Genomic DNA, 25,294 nt, shown 5'->3' with positions numbered 1-25,294 from the left:
TCTGCTTATTAAGCGATGCGAGAAGCCAGACTCAGCATAACCGCTGCAATGTAAGCGATCAGCGCATTTATTCAGAAAGTCAAAACAATTACGCGGATTAAACCGCCTCGGGACACATGATGAGGAGAAAGACAACTATGAAGGTAAGATTTGGGCTATGCCATTGATTCTAAGTGGACGTGTTGCTGTGTGAAAATCCCTCATGGTGCTGCTAATGCCAAGAAATTTCCAAAAAGCTATTCAGTTTGTTTGGGACACAAGTTATCATTGGCCCAAAAGCCACAATCCAATGACAGTGTGTGTTGTTTTGGAGTGTCTACAACCAAGTGCAAACGTGCTGTCCGATCCGATGTGCGGTTTTTTTTTTTTCACCCTGTGGTTTTTTTTCCTCGCAGATCATCACTGGTCCCGTTCCCAGCTGAACACACACTGTCCACATACGCGTCTGGCGCGCGCATCTCATCTGCGTGCAGACAGTGTGTTCTCTGTAGAAAACAGCCGCTTGAAAGTCGCATAAAGTTAGAAATCTCGCAGCATCCTTCCGAATATTTAACATTTAGGAATTATTTTGAGAAATTTGACCGTTGGGGTCAAATCTAGTTTATCAATGTATATAGACGCGTTTAAACGGATGATCTTTGAACGGCTAACTTGTTTGAAAAGAATGTGTGTGTGTCAGCGGCAGTGCAGGTGAGTGTTTTCTGCTAAATATCCGTGCTGTCTAAATGTTTGGACTGTAAATGTGGGTGTGGGAGGGCACTAGACAGAAAGATAGCCTACGTTGAGTTTGTGATTGTCAACAGCTTATGCTAGTAGTTCTGATTCATTTTCATTCTATCTATCTATCTATCTATCTATCTATCTATCTATCTATCTATCTATCTATCTATCTATCTATCTATCTATCTATCTATCTATCTATCTATCTATCTATCTATCTATCTATCTATCTATCTATCTATCTATCTATCTATCTATCTATCTATCTATGCTTATTTTTAAATATTTAGGATGCCAAGTCAATTTAGTTTCACCTTGACAAATGTTCCTTTTTTAGTTTGTTTTATCTAATTACTTCTTTATGAACACATTTTGTTTGTACAAATTTGTCCTTTGAGAAATGTTGACTTATGATCCGACTTAATATATAATTTAAATTTATTTAAATTTAAATACAAAAATATTTATTTGTTTGTAAATAATAAAAAAGTATTATAAATAAATTATTATTTATTGTTCCAAATGAATGAAAATTTAGCATACACATTAATTAATAATTAACATATTAATTTGATTTAAACTGAAAGTGATATATATATAGGCCTATATATATATATATATATATATATATATATATATATATATATATATATATATATATATATATATATATATATATATATAAACATCTTTGTATAATAAACCATTTGTTTACTATTATATATATATATAGTATATTTAATTTATATGTATGTATATATATATACATATATATAATTCATTTTATTATTTATTATTAGTATATTTAATTTATATGTAAATTTAATTAAATAATCAATATATAGTATATATATATATATATATATATATATATATATATATATATATATATATATATATATATATATATATATATATATATATATATATATATAATGTTTTTTTTTTTTTTTTTGTATATTTAAGATTAATCATTAAGATGAATCCAGATATGCACAGATTGCCAGATGGCAGAATTAATTTAGCTTGTTTATTTGTTTCATCATGCCATCACCTCGATGCTCGTTTTTGCATTTCCTCAGGTTTGAACGACTCTTGAACTCATGTATGTGTGAATATGTTTATAGAACTTTAAATCACAGTAATTTATATGTAACTGGTGTATGCGTCTAAAGAAACGGGGCAGAGAGATGCTGGAGTTCTTGCAGTGTCTGTTTGGGTGTGTCTGTCCTCATCTGGTTCTGAAATAATGAATGTTGTGACCCAGACTTCACAACAGTGCATTGCTGTAGGCTCAGGGAGTAGTCAAGGTTATCCTACAGTTATGAATCATTCATTAATATGAGAAAGAGACAGGCGGGAAGAGAGAGAAGTCTGAAGAAAGCAACAATTGCAATATTCCCCGAACATCCCGAACCCCTGAGAAACACTCGGTTCACACTCCAGGCAGTGTGTATGTGTGTGTGTGTGTGTGTGTGTGTGAACATATGGTTGTGTGTGTACTAACTCTAGCCTCCCCCTCACCTTCTCTATTTCAGCTAAATTATCAATCCAACTTCGGCCAATTACTTATAATCATCTTACTGAAGCTGTCTGAATGTTGCTTGGTTTGAGTTCATCTGATAGCTGAGTGTCTGCTAATGAGATGATTCTGATCCTCTGCGCAGTGCATGTATTGTGCGCGGTTGTTAATTGTGTGATTGTATGCACAGTCCACACCTCACTTCATGCATATTCAAGGTGATGTGTTGAAGGCGTGGATGAAGGAGAAATATATGTGTGGATGCTGCAGTTTACCCTTGCTGTGTAGGACAGCACTGCAAGACAATTGACTCACTGTTTGCAGTGTAGAAGCAATCTGCTAATCTGTGTCATCTCGTTCAGTCTCAGATGTCTAATGGAATATCAGTCATATTATTTGAGACATTATGAAGGTCGTTCGCAAATGTCACACTGGAAACTTAGTTAATCCAATGACAATTCTGCCATATTTTTGGGATATTTTTTCATGGTGCTCTTTTCCATACAACAAAAGCATGCAGTGACCAAAGGGCTGTTAAAATTGGCATTATCTTTTATTAGTTATTAGAAGAAAAAAATGTAATACAACTCAGTTAAATCAAAGTCATGTGGTCTGAACAAAATAAATAAATAAAACTAAAGAAAAAAATGTAATTATGTTATATTATAGAGAGGACTTCGGCAGAACATCATAAATGTATGTCAAGGTCAGTCTCTTAAAATATTAAATCATTTGAACTTTTTATGACAAGATTAGCAATGTCATGAGGTGCAACTCTCAAAAAACTTAATGATATTTATGAAGTCTTATGAAGTCATGACATTTGTATAAAAAATACTGAAGAGTTCAGATGCAAAAGCCTCTAAAAGCCACTTCAGTCAAAAATTTCATAAAATACTTTCACTTCAAACCCACTAAATCCCAGTCTCAGCCCATTCCGAAGTACCGGTACTTAGGTAGAAACCTATACATAGAAGCCTGACAAAAATGCTTATTTTAAAGAAAAATGTCAGACAGACTTAGAGGCTTTTGCATCTAAAGTCTTCAGTCTTTTACCCAGAGAAATACATTTTAAAATTAAAAATATATTTAAAGGGGTGGTTCCGTGTTTTTTTTTCTAGGCTTGGTTGTGTTTATGGGGCGCAGTATAACATGTCTTAATACTTCTTTTTTTTTAAAAACTCCGTATTTTTCTTATATATTACCTTTATTCCACACCGCTGTCTCCACTGTCCTTTGAGCGGCTCGTTTGCTTCCTGCTTCTATGAAGCCCATCCCTCAGAAAAACGCAATGGTCTTAGATTGGTTAGATGGCCAAATGTAGTTTGTAGTTCTGCAACAGCTCTCTCTCTCTTTCGTAATGACTGCGACGTGGCCTCGCCCACTTTGTTGCGTGTTCGCGGGGGCAGTGTTTATGTTAATAGCAAGGGTTTATGATGTCACCAACCCGGGAAGAAGCTTGTTGTAGGCTAATGATAACAAATTATACATTTTCGAGCACACTGTCCTTTTAAGCATATTAAGTAATTCACAAGACCAAGTGACAACCTCCGGTCTCTCTTGAAGCCAACATGGAAGTGACTTAAACTGGAATTCATCGACTGGCCGCTAGAGACAGGCTCCAAAAGGGAGTCTGTATCTGTATCTCCCCCATTATAAAATGCCCAACTTTACAGCAGAAAAAAATATGTTTACAGCCTGTTACAAAAAGTGGTTTTGGTCTATACGGCTAATTTTGCCCTTTATGACAACTGTGAGGGGGGTGAATTTTTTTATAACTCATCCGTTTAAATTATATTAAGCCTTAAAGTTCTGCATAATTAAGGGCGTGGCCACTTGAGTGACAGGTGGATTGCCGTTTGTCTGCTGTCTGTTAGTCATCACGTCACCTCAGCTCCACCCACATCCTGCCTCTTTGCCCATTTTTGGTTATCTGGGAGTGGCGCCAAGCTGGTGACGGCTAGCTCCGCCCACTTTGGGCTTCAAAAATGCTCCTCAGAAACCTACTGGTTTCAACTAAAAGCTTAAAAATTTAAACTTTTGAAAACTGTTTTTTGAAAACGATTACATTTATTGTCTCTGTGTAAACTACAAAAATACGAATTTATGAAAACGGTGACATTGTGCGCATGCGTATTACGTGTTCAGCCTAAATGGGCGTAGTGACAAAAGTACAAAGTGACATCGCCAACTACTGGCCTAGCATGCAGTTTGTAGTTGTTTCCGTGGATCCGTGTGAACTGGGATTGTTTTGACAATGTCATCTGTACATGAAAAAAGCAAAGGAAAAGCTTTTCCGTATTTAGCACATCATTGTTGTGTAAACGTACCCTAAGGGCAAAAAAGTGTAGTAGAACTATCACAGTACACCAATCAATGAACCAAACTGTTTGAACACTTAAATCCTAACATGGGTCAGTGAAGTGTGGCGCAGTTGAGATTGTATTGTTCTTTATCTTCCCACTATTTAACCCAAGAGTCAATACCTGGACCATAGTTCCTCTTGCTTCGTTATCCAGACCAAATGGACCTTGACATGTCTGATGCTTGGAACAACACAAATATAAATCTGAATGGTGATGGATCGGTCCCCGTTATATGGATATTGATAGCAGGTGGAATAAGCGTGTCGCTGTAAAACTGTTACAATTAAACCACACACAGCCTTGAGCTGTAGGCTGCACAGAGGCGGTGAGAGGGAGGGCTGCAGGGATCAATATCAAGTGAGCAGGAGAAGAACGAGGGATGGAAGACATGGTTGAGGAGGGAGAACGAGAGGGGCAAAGGGATTGAAGAAAGGATGAGGAGGCGGGGCCAAAGAGGAAAAAAGGGAGGCTGGTGGGGAGAGAGAGCGCAGAAGGGAGCGATGGAGGGTCACCTTCAGCGATGGCATCTGATTCAGCACAATCCTTCCCACTCGGGTTACTGCACTGTGACCTAGCCGAGCATGCTGGGACTCTCTGAGGCCAAGCCTTTCTTCCCGTTTCATTTTCTGTCTCTTTCTGTCCCTCTCTTTTGACCTTTTCTCTATACAAACTCAACCTTCTCTCATACTTCTTATTTTTGCCCTTCTAGTACTACTACCACAACTAAGGATTTATGATTTGTGATGGTTTTGCTTTCTCCAGTATCATGTCATTGTCATAATAGAGCTCTAGAGTCTTTTGTCATATCACGATATACCAAGATTTTTCGTGGTTAGGTCATTTTTCATCTCCCTTATATCATGTCAACATCTTTGGTCTTTCCCTCGCTCTATCTTTACAGACAATCACCACACCTGCGCATGCGTTTCGCTCCGTCATACTTTTGTTTTGGGTCTTTGCACATCACGCAGAGGCAATTATGTCCTATCTCTCACAAAGACTTTTGACAAAGTAAAAAAACACAATTAAAAGCTTTCAGGCATGTTGTTTTGGATTGTCACTTTTGATTTATGACTAAATCTCTGAAGTACTTTGCTGTATATTTCCATCCATTTTTTGGGATGGATTTTTTTTTTTTTTTTAAGTCAGCACATTCTCTGTTTTTACACTGTTTATACATATTTATATAAAATATTAAGATCTAAGATGTGTAAAGTATGTACAGTGGTGGCCAAAATTATTAGAACACCTGACAGATCTGAAAATATTGACCTTGTTTGCCTCCAAAACATGTTTTCATTTTATAATGTTCATGAAACATGCAGATGGTTGCTCTGACTATCAAATATCAGATGAAGTGAGTCGTACTGTTTTTATCCACTTTTAACTTTAATATTTGGTATGTCCTAGCCTGACGTCGTCATACTCAATTCTAGTCTGAATATGAGTCTGATACTGCTCCATTGGGCTGTGATTATGAGACGTGTTTCAACCGAACCAGGAAAGAAAATGCCTATGCACTCAATTGGATAGACCTACAACCAATCAGAGCAATGCATAGTTGTCAACAGAACTCAACTGCACACACGCTGGACGAAGTAGAAGAAGAAGTTGAGTGTAAACGATCTTTGCCGGTGTTGTGAAAAAAGAATTTAAGGATACACAGAGTACTTACCAACACGATCATCATTTTTGTGAGAAATAGGTTAATGCATATATGAACAAGTTCTCCGTTTAGGATTAGAACGAATTCAACCCAAGCGCTCTTTGGTGACGTGGATGGTTACGTTACTGTTGATCATCTGTCCATCATCGTATAAGCCCGGCCTGACAATTTGATTGGTCCAAACAGCTCTGGTTCGAGCGTAGTTGCAACAACACACAAGTCCAGACCGAACTTCCCGACCTCAAATGTGGTGGGCGGGGCTAAGTTCGCTCGGCGGGGCTAAGTTCGGCTGGCATCCAGGCTAGGTATGTCCACCTTTTGCAGCAATTACAGCAGCACATCTCTCTGGCATAGTGCCAATATATTTCCTCTGAGAACTTCAACACTTTGAGGGGGCCTTGGACTTTGAGGGGGCCAGTCCATCATTTTCAATGTTCCAGCAGATTCCTTCCATCGCAGGTAGTTCTGACAATAGTTAGAAGAATGTTTTGGGTCATTTAAAATAAAAGATGTTCTTTTGAACTTTATATTCATCCAACAATCCAGAAGAAAAAAAAATATTACACAGCATAACTTTTTTCAACATTGATAATAATAATAAATGTTTCTTGAGCAGTAAATGAGCATATTAGAATGATTTCTGAAGGATCATGTTACACTGAAGACTTTGTCATTACAAGAATAAATAATACCAAAATTGCATACAAATCAGTTATTTTGAACTGCAGTAATATTTCATAATATACATGTTTTTATCTGTATTTTTTATTGAATAAATGCAGCCTTGGTGAGCATTTTTCCTAACTTTTTCCAGATACAAACTTTTAAACGGTAGTGTACATGATTTTATGTACCCTTATTAAATTTATAGCAGCACATTTATTTCCTACCCTGATTGTATATTGAGCTTCATGGGTTTTAAGTGTAACATGGGTGTGTGTGTCCGTAGGCTGTGTTTGGGAATGTTTGCTGTGTGTTTTTTCAGCCCACTCACATTTAATCTTTTATTTTTAAATCTGTCACGGCTGTCTGTGTGTGTCGGCTACACCAGTGGCCCAGATTTGGGCAGGATTGAGCATCACAGAGTTTAATGCACCCCGTGTCTGAGAGTGATTAGATGCGAGATGTGTTACTATCCAGACATACGCCAGCAGTCTATAGGCTGTGTGGATGCTCAGGTACGTTTGGAGGTCTTTTGTAATTTAAGATGCATGGGCTGGCTGGCCTCCAGCAAGTCTCTCCATGGAGAATGATGTAAGATTAGGGTCAGAGTGGCCAAATACAGGTTAGGACAGTGAAGGGGTGACATAACTGCTCAAATGCAGGTTATTAAAAGTATTAGACTACGCTAAAGCCTAAATTATTATTCCTAGTAATGCATTAGTCCAGTGGTTTTAAAACTTTTTTTAAGAGCATCCCTTTTTTTTCTTTTAAAATTGACACAACCCATATATAGAACCTTTTTAAGTCTGGGTCGTGACCCAGGGTTTGAAAAGCTGTGCATTAGCCTTTTGTATACAATGTATTTGGATGTGAAGTGAAATTGTTTTGATAAGATAAAAAAATCTAAGTAATCCATTCAGAAATCGAAATGCTTTTTAGTCTATTATTTTTATTATGGTTTTCAAACATCAAAAACAGACAACAACAGACAACGAGACCCTTCTTTCAACAGAAATCTGTGCAATATGGAAAATTAAAAAATTAAAAAAGGAGACAATATACAAAGCAAACCTCTGCTACAAAGTATAAATCACAATTGCAGAAAGTGATTGTTACAGATCTTAAATAAATAAATAAATAAATAATTAGTCCTTCTGGCTCGACAAAAAAGTAAAAACTGGTTCCCACATTTTGTCAAATTTTGCAGAATTCCCGGAAATGGAGTATCTAATTCTTTCCAGATGTAATGTAGAAGTTAGCCAGTTGGAAAAGAGGGGCCTAGTGTTTTTCTTCCATGAAAGCAAAATAACTTTCTTAGCTATAATCATACCATATTGAACAGGCAATCGTACCTTTGGACTGAGAGACTCCAATGAGTCTGACCAACCAAGAATTGCTATCATTGGGTCAGGAAGCAAAACACAGTTATAGACCTCGGCAAAAAAATTGAAAATTTCTAGCCAAAAACTCTGAATTTGCGCACAGCCCCAAAAAAGATGTGCCAGGGTACCCTCGGCAGCATTACACTTATCACATATAGGGGAGACCGAGGGATAGAATTTGCTAAGCTTTATTTTAGAATAGTGAAGTCTATGTAATACCTTGTACTGAATAAGTCAATGTCTTGAATTTATAGAACAAGAGTAAACAGAGAAAAGGCATCTGTCCCAAGCATTTTTCAAATGAAGGGAAGAAAAATCTGTATTATCTTTAAAAGCATTTACAAATAAGGATATTAGGCCCTTAGCATTAGGAGAGTTGGAAAATAAATCAAATATTTTACATTCTGAAGGCAACATTTCAAAATGTGTAATATTTATACGAACATAGTTCCTGACTTGAAGATATTTGAAGAAATGAGAAGAGGGAAGATCAATTCTCTCTGAGTTGATGGCACTTTGTCCTGTCGCTAGCCAAGAGAGGGTATCTATTTGAACAGTCCCCAGAAAAGAATCCCGCCAATACATTATTGTTCTGCAGTTTGCTGCCCAGTAATATTGACGAAAGTCAAACCCCCCATGTGTTTGGGTTTATACACATGAGTTTTGGATATACAAGCGATTTTGAAACCCCAGATGAAAGGCATAATAATTGAATCAAGAGTTCTGAAGAATGATTTGGGTAAAAAAAGGGCAGATTTATATAAAAATTTAGGAAGGATCACAATTTTAATTGCATTAATGCGGCCGATCATTGATATGGGGAGTGATCTCCACCTTTCTATGTCCTGCTTTAGGTTATAGTAAAGCAAACAATTTTTTATTTAACTAAATCCTTTCGATTCTTAGGGACCACCACACCGAGGTATTTTATCTTGTCCAAAGCTATTTTAAATGGCAGGCTCTGCATAAAAACTGGATCTATATTGTCGCTTCAAAATACTTTTTGAATGTAACTGATTACAAACTGATTGTAAGCTGATTACAAATCATTTTAACTGTAATTGTAACTGAATACAGGGACTATTATAAACGCATAAGACTGTTACATTTCAACAAAGGCATCGTCAACTGAAAACACTTTTTTCTGATGATGCTACAAGTACATACCATTAGGTGTCAGTATAAATCTAAGGCCACTGTCAAAAGGTAACTGAATGAACCCTTAAATGTACGCTTTCCCCTAAGGGCGACATACACCGATCAGGCATAACATTTTGACCACCTTCCTAATATTGTGTTGGTCCCACTTTTGCTGCCAAAACAGCACTGACCCGTCGAGGCATGGACTCCACTAGACCCCTGAAGGTGTGCTGTGGTATCTGACACCGAGATGTTAGCAGCAGATCCTTTAAGTCCTGTAAGTTCTCCATGGATCAGGCTTGTTTGTTCAGCACATCCCACAGATGCTCGATTGGATTGAGATCTGAGGAATTTGTAGGCCAAGTCAACACCTTTCCTGAACCATTTTTGCTTTGTGACAGGGCGCATTAACCTCCTGAAAGCGGCCACAGCCACCAGGGAATACTATTTCCAGGAAAGGGTGTACATGGTTTCGCAACAATGCTTAGGAAGGTGGTACGTGTCAAAGTAACATCCACATGGATGGCGGACCCAAGGTTTCCCAGCAGAACATTGCCCAAAGCATCACACTGCCTCCGCCGGCTTGCCTTCTTCCTATAGTGTATCCTGGTACCATGTGTTCCCCAGGTAAACGACGCACACGCCCCCGACCATCCACGTGATGGAAAAGAAAACGTGATTCATCAGACCAAGCCACCTTCTTCCATTGCTCTGTGGTCCAGCTACAGTTTGAACGGACCACACAGACTAGCCTTCGCTCCCCACATGCATCAATGAGCCTTGGCCGCCCATGACCCTGTCGCTGGTTCACCACTGTTCCTTCCATGGACCACTTTTGATAGATACTGACCACTGCAGACCGGGAACACCCCACAAGAGCTGCAGTTTTGGAAATGCTCTGACCCGGTCGTCTAGCCATCACAATTTGGCCCTTGTCAAACTCGCCCAAATCCTTACGCTTGCCCATTTTTCCTGCCTCTAACACATCAACTTTGAGGACAAAGGCTGAATCCGAAATCGCCCCCTAAACCCTCAATCACTATTCCCTACTTTAGTCCCCTAATACAGTTCACTTGAAGGAGTTAATGAAAACGAGTGAGTGAATTCGGACAGCCGCTGCTGTGTGTACATCGGCTGTACACTCGTTATTGCGGTGCATTGCATCAATTCACAGAAATTCTATTTGGCCAACTGAAAAATTTAGATGTGATCGGTCACTAGAAAATGTTCAATTGGAGACCTGATTTTTTTTTTACAGTGAGGGTATAGGGGGCGATTTCGGATTCATCCAAAATGTTCACTTGCTGCCTAATATATTCCGCCCACTAACAGGTGCTGTGATGAGATAATCAGTGTTATTCACTTCACCTGTCAGTGGTCATAATGTTTTGCCTCATGGTTGTATAAGTTAAAATTTCTTGTACTCAAAAGTCTAGAAAAGATGTTAGCTGCTAGTGTTAAGACCACTTTAACGGTTTCTTAACAAGCTTTAAAGAAGCACACTTAGTTATTTTGTTGTGTTGAGTAACACACTCAAGCACTCAAGGTGTAAAGTACTTAATTATAATTTATAATAACTGTATTGCATTATTTGATATTACATTTAAAGGTATTGTATTTTAAGACAATAGAAGTAATATGAAATTACACATAAATATGTACAAACATGCACTCTAAAGTTCAGCTAATTTAAGATACATTTTAACTATACATTTTCAGTTCTCACTTAAGTATATTCTTTCCATAAGTACATTATATCCGTAATAAGTACTCTTTTTAAAAGTATGGTAAAGCATATTTCTTTTTCACAAGGGTAAACGTAGTTGATGTGTATTTGGGCAGTCATCTATCAAATTTTCTGATTTTCAAATATATAATTAATGGTGAACCCCTGTAATATCAAGAAACCAATAAAAGCATTATTGGACTGCTGGTCCCTCAGGATTCTGTGAAGGAAAGTAATTCATTTCATTGTGCAGTCAGAGTGTTCTCATGCTTAACAACACTAATACAGCAAGGATAAAACAAACAAGGTGGAATGGCTGAGTAAACTGATTCCTCATAAGCTTTGTAAAGGAGAAAACCTGCAAGGTGAAATGCTCAGTGATAATTCAAAGATTTGTTTCCTTTGTCTTTCCCCACTTTTGTCGCCAACCCCGCATAACAATCAGTCCGCCCAAACACAGATGCGTATTTCCTGGTGAGTGATATTCCTATTAGAGCAAGGTGTTTCTCATACGAATAAGGTGCTGTTCCTGCTTTGACTGGAATAAATGTTCTAGATTGTTGAGCAGATGCTGTCAATGCATGTTTATAAGATTAATCAGATCTTACAGGTGCAATATTCACCTTACAGCTCTTGTTTATTTCTGTTAGGATAGATGTCATGCGGCAGATAACACACTGTTTTACCTGTGGTTTGTTGCTGCTGTTAATGACAGCTATAGTCTTCATTCTTGGTGGACATTTTTATTACTGTTGTGTCTACATTATATTATGTTCTTTATAATTCAATCCTTTGGTGCTTTCATATAATGCATCTGTATTCTGTCTCAGTCACTGTCTTGTTTCTCTTTGTCTCTCACTTTCAAATGTTCATTGCCCATTTTTTGATTGATTGACTGTGGAATTCAATTAGACACTCTTGTAATTGAGTCATTTTGTTTACACTCTTCTCTGCACTTTCATAATTTAGGCACATCTCTGTTGAGACTGCAGTTTGTAGGTGGGGGCTCCACGATTTGCGGATCAACATTGACCTTACCTATAATGTTTATACCAAAATATATAACCATAATAATACAGGTGGTAAATAGAAGGTCAGAGAAATTACTTTGTTTTTCATTAATGACCTTTAAATTTAAAACAAAAGGTTAAACATGGTTAGACAGGGCACAGTGTTAACCATGCAAAAACAAAACACCACATAACAACTCATGACATCAAATAATAGTTACACTTTACAATAATGTCTCAGTTGTTAATATTAATACAATATCTAACCTAAAATAACAATGAGCAATATATTTTAGTTAACATGAGTTAACAGGAATTAGCAAAAAAAAATACTTCCAAAATGTATTAATCTTCGTTATATTCAACATTTACTAATTCATTATTAAAATCAAAAGCTTTATATTAAAGGAACACACCACTTTTTTTGAAAATAGGCTCATTTTCCAACACCCCTAAAGTTAAACAGTCAACTGTTTTTACCGTTTTTAGGTTTTACCGTTTTCAAATCAGCCGATGTCCGGGTCTGGCGGTAGCACTTTTAGGATAGCTTAGCATAGATCATTGAATCTGATTAGACCATTTGCATCTCACTCTGAAAATAGGCTAACTTCCGTCAACATAACCAATGTGACAACCTGCTTGCACAGGGAGCAAATCAAAAAAACAAAAAACAAATCTCTGAACTATGTTGTAAACTATGGGAGTCGGTTACATTAGCCTACTAATATTGAAGGTAAAAAATTTACTGATTTGTATACAAGCACTTAAATTACACTAAATTATGTTTTTTTTTATAAAATAATAATAAAGTTATAATATAAACTTTACAATTACATAATCATATGTATACTCCAATTCGTTTTTTGAAATATAAACATTTGGCTATCATAAAAACTTGCCAGATTTATTCATAGGCTACATACATGCATTAAATTGAAGAACATTAAAAATGACAATGAATATGTAATGTGTTGATATGTAATGAACATATAATTATCAAAATGCTCCTCTCTAGAGTTATTTTTTCTAGCTGATTAAAGCTTACTAACGAGTTTATGGACACTGGATATGGTTTTTCTGGGGTAAATGTGACGTTACATGACATTGTTTAGGCTACTTATTAGCCATTTTACTTACGTCTTTCCGCGGTTGAAACTTGAGCTATTCCATGTGACATGATACAGATTTCAGTAAGTTATCCTGTATCTTTTAACACACTTTCAGATGCTTATTAATGTTTACTTCGCGTTGTAACTGGTATTAAGGCGGAAGAGAAGCAGTTCATGTTTGCTCTGCGCTGCCGGTTCTCTTGAGCTGAGCTGCGGCAGAGCAATCTCGCGCCAAAGCGGTATTTATGCTTTTGAATTTCGTAAAAAATAGACGTAATTTGAAATCTGAGACTTCAAAGATATCAATAGTAATAAAGCACAAAGATTATAGCGATTTATTGGATGGGAGGTGTGCGACAATGTTTATTTCATTCATTAACTGAAAACAGGGATTCTTGGGATTTAAGAATCGATATTGTTTTGTAAAAGTGAGAATCGATTAAAATTGAGAAGTCGATATTTTTTACCCAGCCCTAGTTCCTAGCCATTTCGGCCTAGAAAATCGCAACTTTTCATTTTCTGTCCGTCTTAGTATACGATGTAACTACAGAAGAGTCAAGTTTTAAATAGGAAAAATATCGGAACTTCATTTTTTGGAGCGAGATGCTAACGGTCTAATCAGATTCAATGATCTATGCTAAGCTATGCTAAAAGTGCTACCGCCAGACTCGGAGATTGACTGAATGGATTCAAAAACGGTAAAACTCAGAATTTTTAACTCCAGGGGACTATTTTCAAAAATAGTGGTGTGTTCCTTTAATATTATTTCATTCTAACATGAACGCCTTCCGTATTCAACATACGAAAAAAGCGCAACTGACGTGATGTATGACGTAGGATGTAGCGTAAGTGTTTTGAACTGCTAGAGGTGTTACACTTTCTTCGTAAGTTAAATACAGATGGTGTTCTGGCGTAAGCTAGATATTTTACTTTATAAGGTTTTAAATATGGATATTTTTCTATTTTCTTCTTCTTAGCTTCAGAAGGCCTTTATTAACCCCCCGGAGCCGCGTGGAGTATGTTTATGATGAATGGATGCACTTTTTTAAGCTTCAAACTCATGGCGCCCGTTCACTGCCATTATAAAGCTAGGAAGCATCAGGATAGCCCCGCCTCCACTCAGTCACACCAGCTCAGAGATCCACTCACCCAACTTTAATCAAGGTAGTAAACGCTGCACAATGGTATCACTTTTTCTAATGTCGGACACATAATGGTAAATAATATGTTTAGCCATTTGCTTGACTGTTATCATACAGCTAATAATGTGTTGTTAATGTCACACAAACCATGTTCCCGTTCGCAATCTCAGAGTCATACAGCTGCCTTCTAAAAAGCAGCATCCTTAGAAACGCTTTGAACAACTCAGAACTTCAATGGAGAAAGCATATAGTTCATCATAACATTGTAATATACATCATATGCATAATTCACCCGCTATAAATCTCTAAATGTACCTGATTTTTCATATCAACAGAAAAATAGACTGGGATAACCTGGCTTCTCTTGAGACTCCCCTGCTTCAGAGAGGTCTTAGTTACTGATATGCTAAAGCCCAGCCGCATGTTGACGTGTTTGGTTACAAGGTAGTTTGTGATGGAACACCGTCGATTTCAAACTGCGTTTTTGAGTCTTTGGTTCACTGACTGGACTTGAAAGGAGAAAATAGTAAACGTGTGAACAACTGACCGATTTCAGCCGCAGTTTCAGCGTCTATTTCAGGGCAGGACGCTTCAGATTCTAGAGAGCATTGATTGGACAGATTATCTGATGAGAAGCTGAAGTGCAGAGAGATGTCATCAAAATCATTGATCCAAAATATTGGTGGAAGTGAGATGCTTATATCTTCTAAATGCGATTGTGTCATTGTTTTGGAGCACACTAGCCTGTAGATAACAGTAAGACTAGTATATTCATACTAAAAGTAAAAAAACTTACATTTTGATTTCATGGGGACTTTAAGCCCTGACTTCTCTTCTGTTCATGGTCTCTTGCTGAAGTTAAGTTGTGTATGCCATCACGCTTTGCGTTGATCAAGTCTTTGTTATTCATTTATTCTGCGTCACGCTTCTCTTCATGTGGATTAAGATACACACAACCCGTGACAGTATTGTCCTACTAAAATATAATTTTTACTGGATATGGTAATCATGCTTTGAGTATGAGAATGGTGCATTACAAATAAAATGTATTATTATTATTATACAATTCATGTTCATCAATCATTTCCATTTTTGACAGATTTCAATGCAGTTTCATTGCAGTGTTACTTTGATCTTGTAAATATACTTTGAATTATGCACAAAAAAGCCTCAATTTTTCTAATTACATTATCATTAAATGTTATGAATCTTTGCTATTTTATCTCAGGTTTTTTTCTCTGAGCGGCGTCTGAACAGATAAATCCCTTTATTGCTGTAGTCACCTTCTAATTAGTGTCACAAGCCTGGAGCCCCTGTTTATCTTCACTGGCCAAAAGAAGTTACTCATCTTTATTTTTTATCTCCCTCTGTCCTTTGGGTGTTCATAATAATGAAAGTGCTTTGAAATGGCTTGCTGTTTCCATCTAACCCAGTCTTACCTTTCTACAGTTCTATAGTCACCACAAAATCAAATCTATGGAAGCTTGTTTCCACAACAGAATAAAAAAGAGGTAACAATAAGGTTTCATTAGTTAACATTAGTTAATAAGGGTGTAACGGTACACAAAAGTCACGGTCTGGTACGTACCTTAGTTTTGGGGTCACGGTTTGATACGAGTTCAGTACGTTTACATGGCCCCCCAGATTCCTGATTGCTTAAGGAATTATTGATTTGTTACTTTAATTGATAGATTGACCAATGATGCACAGAGAAATGCAACTTCTGTTTTCTAACTTATTGGTTTGATTAATTAAGGCTTTCCATTTTCAGGACATGCATATTTCATCACTAGACTGTAGTAGTGGGACTTCCATGACACAATTTGGGCACAATGCAAATGATTTTCTCATTATAACAATGGAAACAACTTAAAATACTCATTTATGGTCATACAGAAAAGAGTAAGACAGAAACTGTAAAGGGTCTACTTTATATTAGGTGGCCTTAACTACTATGTACTAACATTTTAATTAATAATTTGATACAATGCACTTATTGTGTACATACATGCTTTTACATTTTACTTACATTTTTAAAAATACCTGCATGTAATTACGTCTGTAATTAATTTCTGTAGTTACATTTGTAATTACACAGTTGACACTTCCCTTACACCTAACCCTACCCTTAAACTTACCCATACCCCCACCCACACCTGTCCCTAACTCTACCCGTATCCCACCTCAATATCAGCATAAGGTGTTTTGCAATACAATTTGAACACAGTAAGTACATTGTACTTATTTTTTTATGTAAGTACATAGTACTTAAGGCCACCTAATATAAAGTGAGGCTATTTTTATTTGACCAAGTGTGCCGCACACGTCCTGAAAACTGAAGCCAGCGCCTCGATCGCCCCCAGGTGGTTGGTCCCAGTATAGCTCATAAACCCCGACCCCCTCCATGTATTCTAATGTTCCATGAGACAAACTAAGCAATTCAATTACACTTCAAATAATTTCATCCCAAAGATGATTTCTGTCATTTTAGGTAGTTTTTAACTACCTAAGAACACTTGAGGTAGTTCAAGTGTTCGTTTTTTAAAATAAGTTTGGTTTTAGTTAGGTATTTGATGCTATAAAAACGGGGGTGTGACGTCATGATTGACAGCTTCTCTGAGCAAAGTAGTCATTAAGGTACCAACTGACTTTTTTCGGGATTTTCGGGAGGAGATTCAAGTTGTCCGTAACTGTTTATTTCACACTAACATAATGAGTTGTTCTGCAATAAACTGTACAAACAGATACTGCGGGAGTGTGCGCAGGTTTTGATATCGCGGCTCTAATTCCTGCTCTCTACTGCGCAGACTCAGGTCCTGAGGTCACTACTGCGCAGACACAGGTCCCAAATCAGTGCAAGATGTCAGCACCATATTCAGACTTTGGTGGCGTCACTTGAATGAAAGATAGTGAATCTTGTTTACAGTCTATGGTGTACACTCACTATAAAAACAAAACATTTGACTTTTGTAAAATGAAGAAAGCTAACAGGGTGCTGCTTTCTGTCGTCCCGGTTTCCGTTCTGTGAAGCTTGTGGAGAGCGTCTCAAAAATTATTCGAAACTTAGGCTACTAGCAAGCTCTTACGTGCCATTTGAACTCTTGTTTTTGGGTTGGTGCATACATAGATATCCATAATAAAGGCTAGATGTCTCGTGCGCGCTGTTACATGCTGTTAACAGCATTGCGCCCCCTTCTGGATTGGAGTGTGGATCGACTGTGACTGACTGTATTCGTCGCCTGACTGTATGCACCAAACCGTGACATCCATACTGTGATGGTTCAGGACAAATACATGTACCGTCACACCCCTATTAGTTAACTAACATTAACAAAGATTAATAAATACTGTAACAAATGTTTTGTGCTTTGTTAGTTCATTTTAGTAAAAAAAATTCTCTCGCAATTCAGAATTGTGAGTTTATATTTCTTTCGCAATTTGGACTTTATAACCTGCAATTGCGAGTGTATACCTTAAAATTGTGAGAAAGTCATAATTGAGAAATTACATATTAAAATTGCGAGAAATATGTTTTAATATATTTTTCTTGCAATTCTGACATTTTTGAAGTAAACTCGAAATTGTTAGAACATTTCTTGGGACAAACAAGCTTCCTCAAGCTTCCTCTTCCTCTTGTGAGACATCTCTTCTCTGATTCTCTGTTTAGTGACGCGAGGGCGGGACATTTTGTCGCTCACATGAGATCACAGCAATAGTAAAACACAATCTATTTCTGAAATTCTCACATAAAGTCTCACACAGATACATACATCACTATAGGGGGGGGGGGGGGGGGGGAGAGTATCACAACTTATGTTTCATGTGGACTTTAAAAGTTTAATGCTTTCCTATTGTTCCAGAAACGTCTGCATTCTGAGAATGCTTTTCTTTGAACACCTACAATGTGACAGTGATAATGAATTCAGCAGTCTCTGAAAAGTCAGCGGCCCAGGGTAAGGTCGACTAAGATAATGAATACAGAGATGAACATCCATTATTCCACATTCTGACCACGAGCAGACACACAGCGGCCGACCACATGACTCTATACTAGTTTCATTGGCACACACAATGTATAGCCTATAGCATTAGTTATTCATGTTCTCATGAATGAGATGCCATGGGTGTTCCTGGAATAAAGACTAATCCAAAAATAGGTCTTATGAGGAAACAGATATATTTAGAGAGAAAACAACAATGGCGGTAGATGTGACAGATTGTTTTGCTCCGGGACTATATAGAATTTCACCGGTGAGCCATCCTAGCAGAACAGAGGGGTGGATGCGAAAACGGATATGGGGCGCTCAGCTCTTTACTGACCTTAAGGGTCAGCATTTTCAACACTACATGTAAAATATGCAGTATCTTCATAGAGCCACCCACGTTTCTAGTTCAGACTACAGCCGGTTGAAATTAATGTAATAAAACAGCTTTTCTAAACCAGAATATCTGCTACATAGAAAATATGGAGCAAAGCTAAAAACATTAGAATGGTGTTGTTTGTAATTGTAACATTTGGGGACAGCAAGTAAATTTGCCTGTTTCACTAATGACCAATAATCAGAATTAATTGAAAATAAATGTACACATGTATGCATCAAATGTATTTTGTGCCCCTTAGAGCTTTTTATTTGTATGACAAGGAGGGTTTTCATCTTACGCAGTTTCAACCTTTGAATATAGATGCAACTTATGCCGCTGAGCAAGGTTGACAGTCTAGAGCGTGAAGATGTGTAGCTGTATAACCAGAACCAGCACTGTGTGTGTGTGTGTGTGTGCCTGACAGCATGAGCCGTCTCAAACCAACCAGACTTGACAGTTTGTCTAACACAAAGACACCTCTAGACATTTGAGTGTGTAACTAGGAATATATTTGCTTGATCTTGCTACAAGTAAATGGACAGCATTTGGTTGTGATCTATCTATCTATCTATCTATCTATCTATCTATCTATCTATCTATCTATCTATCTATCTATCTATCTATCTATCTATCTATCTATCTATCTATCTATCTATCTATCTATCTATCTATCTATCTATCTATCTATCTATCTATCTATCTATCTGTCTGTCTGTCTGTCTGTCTGTCTGTCTGTCTGTCTGTCTGTCTGTCTGTCTGTCTGTCTGTCTGTCTGTCTGTCTGTCTGTCTGTCTGTCTGTCTGTCTGTCTGTCTGTCTGTCTGTCTGTCTGTCTGTCTGTCTGTCTGTCTGTCTGTCTGTCTGTCTGTCTGTCTGTCTGTCCAAAAATTTGCGCTTGTAGTGTACGTCAACTCTTAAACATATAAAAAAACTGTACTTGCAGATCATATAATATTAATGAAATAAAAGTAAACTTAAGTGTACTTAAAGAAAGTATATCTTAAATCCACAATATGTAATTTTTTCGCCGCTAGAGGTCGCTTATTCATAATAAAGCCGTAGCTTGTGGACGCCTTAATTTCGCAGAGATTTTATTATGCCGCAGACGAGCCCCTCCGCTTTATCCAGTCATGTGCATGTGTGGTAACGCAGCGTTTTTTAAATCATAATAGATACATTTCAGTGTGTTGAAAGTTATGCTATAATGCTACTCTGTGTGTTCACTCAGCAGCTACTATGAGACACTTTGTAAGTTGCACACTGCAGTGAGCTAGATCGATATTAGGCATGGTAAAACATGGTACTCAAAGTAAATCAAGAAAACAAGATTTAAACAATATGACTAACTGTGTTAATCTATATAACAATCATTAGTTTTCTGTTGATGAATTTATCCAAAAATCGAGGGTAACGCAGGTATGATGTCATTGATAGGTGACGCACGGACACGGTCCGTGTCCTGGTTAAAATTGCTTGTTTCTCTGGATTTAAACATTCTTGGAAACATTTGGGATAATGCAAATGTTATATAAGTCAACAAAATATATAACATTGTTCTAGTGGTTTGTGGATATTTTAATCCAAAAATCTTACATATTGTGCCTTTAATGGCTTTTTCTTAACATACTTACCGGTAAGTATACTTTTAAAAGGTGAACTTTGTAGTAATGCCAAGTTTAGGGTTTACTTTAAAGTGTATTTTAAACCATTATATTTTAATAATCAAATGTTGACACATTTTAACCATATTTAGACAATAGAAGTAATTTGCATAAATTTACTATAATTCATTTTCATTTAATATTAAATAACATGCATTAAGTTTGCACTTAAATATATTTTGTAAAGTATATTATTTCTGTAATAATTATTTTTTTAAAGATCTATATCCATGCATGACACTGCAATATATACGCCTTTCAGCTCACATAACAAATCACTCATCTCTACTCATTGATGATATATTTAATTCTACATCCATTTCCACACATGAAAATGAGGCTGAGTGACTGAAAAACAGTCCTTTCAAAAGGTTCTACTGTCTTAATTTCAGTTTTCACTTCTAATTTTTACAACATGTTTTCTAAAGGTATTTATTCACTGTAAGGGAATGTATTTTTGTGTACAACATAGATACTTGGCCCCTCTATCCATGGACACCTGAGCTCTCCTGCTCCAAGGTCATATCCACGACTCCTCTTCCTGTGCCAATGGCAGCCTGCATGGAGCCTGGCTCAGTTTATCTCTGTCTCCGTAGCTGTTAAAAAAAAGACTCCTCCTATCAGCTGCTGGATCTCCAGGGGGTGGGGCTGGATAAATGACCAATCGGCCAATTGCTCAACTGGAAACAATTAGTCATGTCTCCTCAGATGCTCCTCGTGCTGTTTAATTAGCCTCATTAAGCCTGGTGGGCAGGACAGCCTGAGGGGACGTGTGGACGCCGTAACTGTGGATACTACTGTGCCGCAGTCAGGTTGACTGCTCCTCCATCTGACCCCTGGTTAGGATTGTATCGATCACCAATTAGGGTGTATTGATCTTTCTCAGACCCCACGGTGGTAATAACATAAGAGAGACAATTAAGAGGAAAGTGTAAGATAGTGCTGGAAGCTAACTCATGTGCTGTCTTGCTTTGAATCATGCTGTATGATTGTAGAAACGGTGCAAAGATGCTCTTTTTGTTCACAGGGTGCATTTTTTAGGGTTTTATGCATTTTATATACTAAATTCTGAATAGTCTTAAAAGACCATGAGGGAAAATATATATTTTTAGCCATAGAAACAAGAATGGGAGACAAGCTAAACCAGCTGAATACAGCAAGGCCAGGCCGTGAGAACAGTTTAAACCAGCTAAGATCATCATAAACTAGCCTAGAGTTTTTTTTTTTTACCAGGGGTAAAAAAGATAGAATACTGCAGTCATTTTTACTACTGTAATATCATAAGATTTTTACATGTTTTGAAAACAATGCAAGTGATGTTGGCCTATTTAAAACATGTGATGCTAGTATAGTTGGTTGCTAGGGTGTTTTGGGTGGTTGCTGGGGTGCTGTTAAATGGTTGCTATGGTTTTTGGGTTGTTTTGTAAATGGTTGCATTCCTGGTGGTTGCTAGGATCTTCTAGATGGTGGGTAGATGGTTGCTTGATTTCTATGGCATTTCGGGGTGGTTGCTAGATGTTTACTTGAAAGGCTGCCCCCTAACTAAATGTTAGTCAACAAGAAGAGGTTTAATTGGCCAAAATATTATTAGTTGTCTGGACAAAGAAAACATTTCTACTGAAAGTGCCGAATTCATACAGTCGGTGACTGACTTTTAAGTAATTACATTAATATAAATGTGCGATTAGTCGACTAGAACTATCTTCAGTCGGGTTCAGCCCTAGTTACTTGGTTGCTACTGTGTTGTTAGGTTGTTATAAGAGAGGTTTCTAGGACATTTCTGTTTGGTTTATTAGTTGCTAGGGTTTTGCTAGGTGATTGCTAGAGTGTTCTGTGTGGGTATTTGGTTGCTAAAGCATTGCTAGGTTGTTGCTATAGGGTCCTCTGGATGGTATCAAAATGGTTGCTTGGTTAATACAGTGTTGCTAGGGTGTTATAAGGGGCTTCTAGATGGTTGCTTGGTTTCTAGGACATTTCTGTGTGGTTTATTAGTTGCTAGTGTTCTGTGTGGGTATTTGATTGTTAAAGCAATGCTAGGTGGTTGCTAGGGTCTTATGGATGGTAGCTAGATGGTTGCTGGGAGGTTGCTTGATGGTTACTTGGTTGCTACAGCATTGCTAGTTGGTTGGTAGTGTCTTTTGGATGGTTTTTAGATGGTTGCTTGGTTTTTGGGAATTTTTTATTAACCATCTCTCTAATACTTTCACAAATAGCACCAATGATACTGATGTGTAATACTAAACATTTTAAGGGTTTGTTCAAAATACCCTATGAGCTATAATATACAAATATACAAACAATCTTGATGAAATTAGTAGAGTGGCAATTACTGTAGTAGCTTTGGTATTTTGGCAAAAATGATGGTTTCCATTGCAAATATTTAAGGCAGTATTCTTGCTCTTTTTTTCCACTCTGACCGCTTGATCTGCTTTATCCCCTTTGGCTGTCACAAACATATTTTCCCCCATCTTATCTAATCCTTATCCCCTCTTGTCTCCCGCTATCTCCTGCTGTATCTGGCATCAGTCCTCTAACTAACCTACCTCTGCGTTTTCCTCCGTGATCCGGCTCCTTGCCCTCCTCTCACGTTCATTCCTTCATTCTGTCAGCCCCTCATGCTCCCTCGCCATCTGTCCTGTCTTGATCTCCCTCTCTGATTATCTCTCTCTTTCCCCTATCTGTTTCTCGCCGGACATCTACACATCTCTGCCGCTTTAAAGTCGCTTCAGAGTAAGAGATTGGATGGGGCCGGCGAGGGAATGACAGCGCTGCTCCAATACTGTCATGTCTCAAGGCGCTCTCGCTCAGACTGCACCTGCCCCTCGCGCGAGCCTGGCCAACTGTCACTTAGTGGGGCATCTCTGCATGTTAAAGCTCTGAGATTTAAAAATTGTAGTCTTTTTAAATTATGGTCTGTCACCTTTACATCAGATGATATGTTCATTCTAATTTTACTAAAGAAAGCTGAAACTCCTTTGAATTTGATAAATGTTGCCAAGTGAGAATTGAGTGGAAAAAAAATTCCCCCCGTTTGATTTGGTATTGATTTATTTATTGTAGAACACATTTGACATTTATTTGTTTTGGGGCCTATAATTGGACTATATATATGAAATATATAATATATTTACATGGTAGGCTTATGCAAGGTGCTTCGAAGGTGCATGGTATTACCTTGCTATGTCTTAAAAGCATGTATTTTCCATGTCCAAAAAGCTATAGTAATGTATAATTGAGTAATGTATAATACAAATATAACTAATTTTAATTTACTTTTTTTAATTTTAATCATTGCATGAAAAATGTAATATATGCTACACTAGAATTAAATGTCTACATAAAGAATATACACAGTTGCATCATTATATATAACACAGCAGTAAATCATCATTTCAGTAAGCTTTGTGTCTACGTTATGCAATATCAATTTTGTATATGCAGCCTAATATTACAGAGCACCTGGTCCCAGTTGGACAGTTCTAGAGGATTTTGTTGGATAAAAACACTATAGAGGGGCCCGAAATAGTATTTGGGCACTTAAGCCACGCTTAAAATGTATTCATTTTATTGCATTAGATAATACAAAATCAAATCAAGTGGCATCTGCAAACAAATGCTGATAGAGCTTTTCTTAGAAGTAACGTAACATTTGCAAGGACTTTTAGTCAACTGTTGTCAAGGTGATATTTTGTAAATGTATGAAGTCTGTCCTCTTCAAGCTTACACGTGTGGTTTAACTATGGAAATATTTTAAATCCACAATGTGTTTAATAATTTTTTTGGTCGTAAAGAGGCCATATTATGCCCCTTTACACATCTTTGATTTCTTTTTCTTTGGGGTCTACAGGTTTTTCATGCTTGAATGTTCAAAAACACATTTTCACATATCTGTTAGTAATGCTCTGTTTAGTTCATAGACTGTAAAAAAATATGGACGTAGTGTCCGTGATGTCACCCATAGGATTCTGAAGAACAGGTTTGAAGCGTAAAGTAGGGTCGAGCTGGCTGTTGCCATCTTGGCAGCACGTCTGGGCAAAGAGGCGGGACGTGGCTGGAGCTGAGGTGACGTGATGACTAACAGACAGCAGACAAACGGCAATCCACCTGTCACTCATGTGGCCACGCCCTTAATTATGCAGAACTTTAAGGCTTTATATAATGTAAACGAATGAGTTATAAAAAAAATTCACCCCCCTCACAGTTGTCATGAAGGGCAAAATTAGATACATAGACCAAAATCACAATTTATACCAGGCTGTAAACATGTTTTTTTCTGCTGTAAAGTGGGGCATGATGAGGCTCAATGAGATTCTGCTCCCTTTTGGAGCCTCTCCCTAGCGGCCAGTCGATGTTGCAGTGTGTTGTGATTAGTCAACCACTTCAATTGTGTTTCTGAACATCACGCCCCTTATCTTAATAGCCCCCTGAAATCAAAATTTAATTTTTTTAGCTTTTAGTATGAATATGTTAGCCTTAAGGTTATGAATAAGCTGGTGTGTTCCAAAACTGTGTGACAAAATTCGCATTTAGGAGATTTAAGCATTCAAAACTTACAGTCTCTCACTTCAGCTAAAATGGATCACAGATTTTTATGACATCACCACGGACTTCAGCCTCTCATCACATCTTCTGTCCAATCAAATGCTCTCTGGAATGTGAAGTGTCCCGCCCCCTAAATAGACGCTGAAGCTGCGGCTGAAATCGGTCAGTTGTTCACACGTTTACTCTTTTCTACATGGTGAATGGCACATAGTGCACTATATAGGGGATAGGGAATGATTCAGACAGTGTAAATATGCTTTCAGAAGAGGCGAATGAAGAATCGT

At 37.4% G+C, this 25,294-nt stretch overlaps 1 protein-coding gene across 1 annotated transcript in view; it reads left to right on the top strand.

Annotated features, from left to right (window-relative positions):
* Positions 1–607: 607 nt before the first annotated feature.
* magixb (MAGI family member, X-linked b) overlaps positions 608–25,294 on the top strand; it is a gene marked incomplete at its 5' end in the record, with an annotated part of 128,246 nt that continues 103,559 nt past the window's right edge. Inside the window, one exon of the mRNA XM_079826257.1 lies at positions 608–690. Coding sequence (XP_079682383.1) covers positions 608–690 — 83 coding nt within the window. The remainder of the gene's footprint in view (positions 691–25,294) is intronic.

Source organism: Gobio gobio (assembly GCF_949357685.1).
Source record: "Gobio gobio genome assembly, chromosome: 10".
In the NCBI taxonomy this organism is placed as follows: domain Eukaryota; kingdom Metazoa; phylum Chordata; class Actinopteri; order Cypriniformes; family Gobionidae; genus Gobio; species Gobio gobio.
This window is presented reverse-complemented; position numbering and strand designations above follow the sequence as displayed.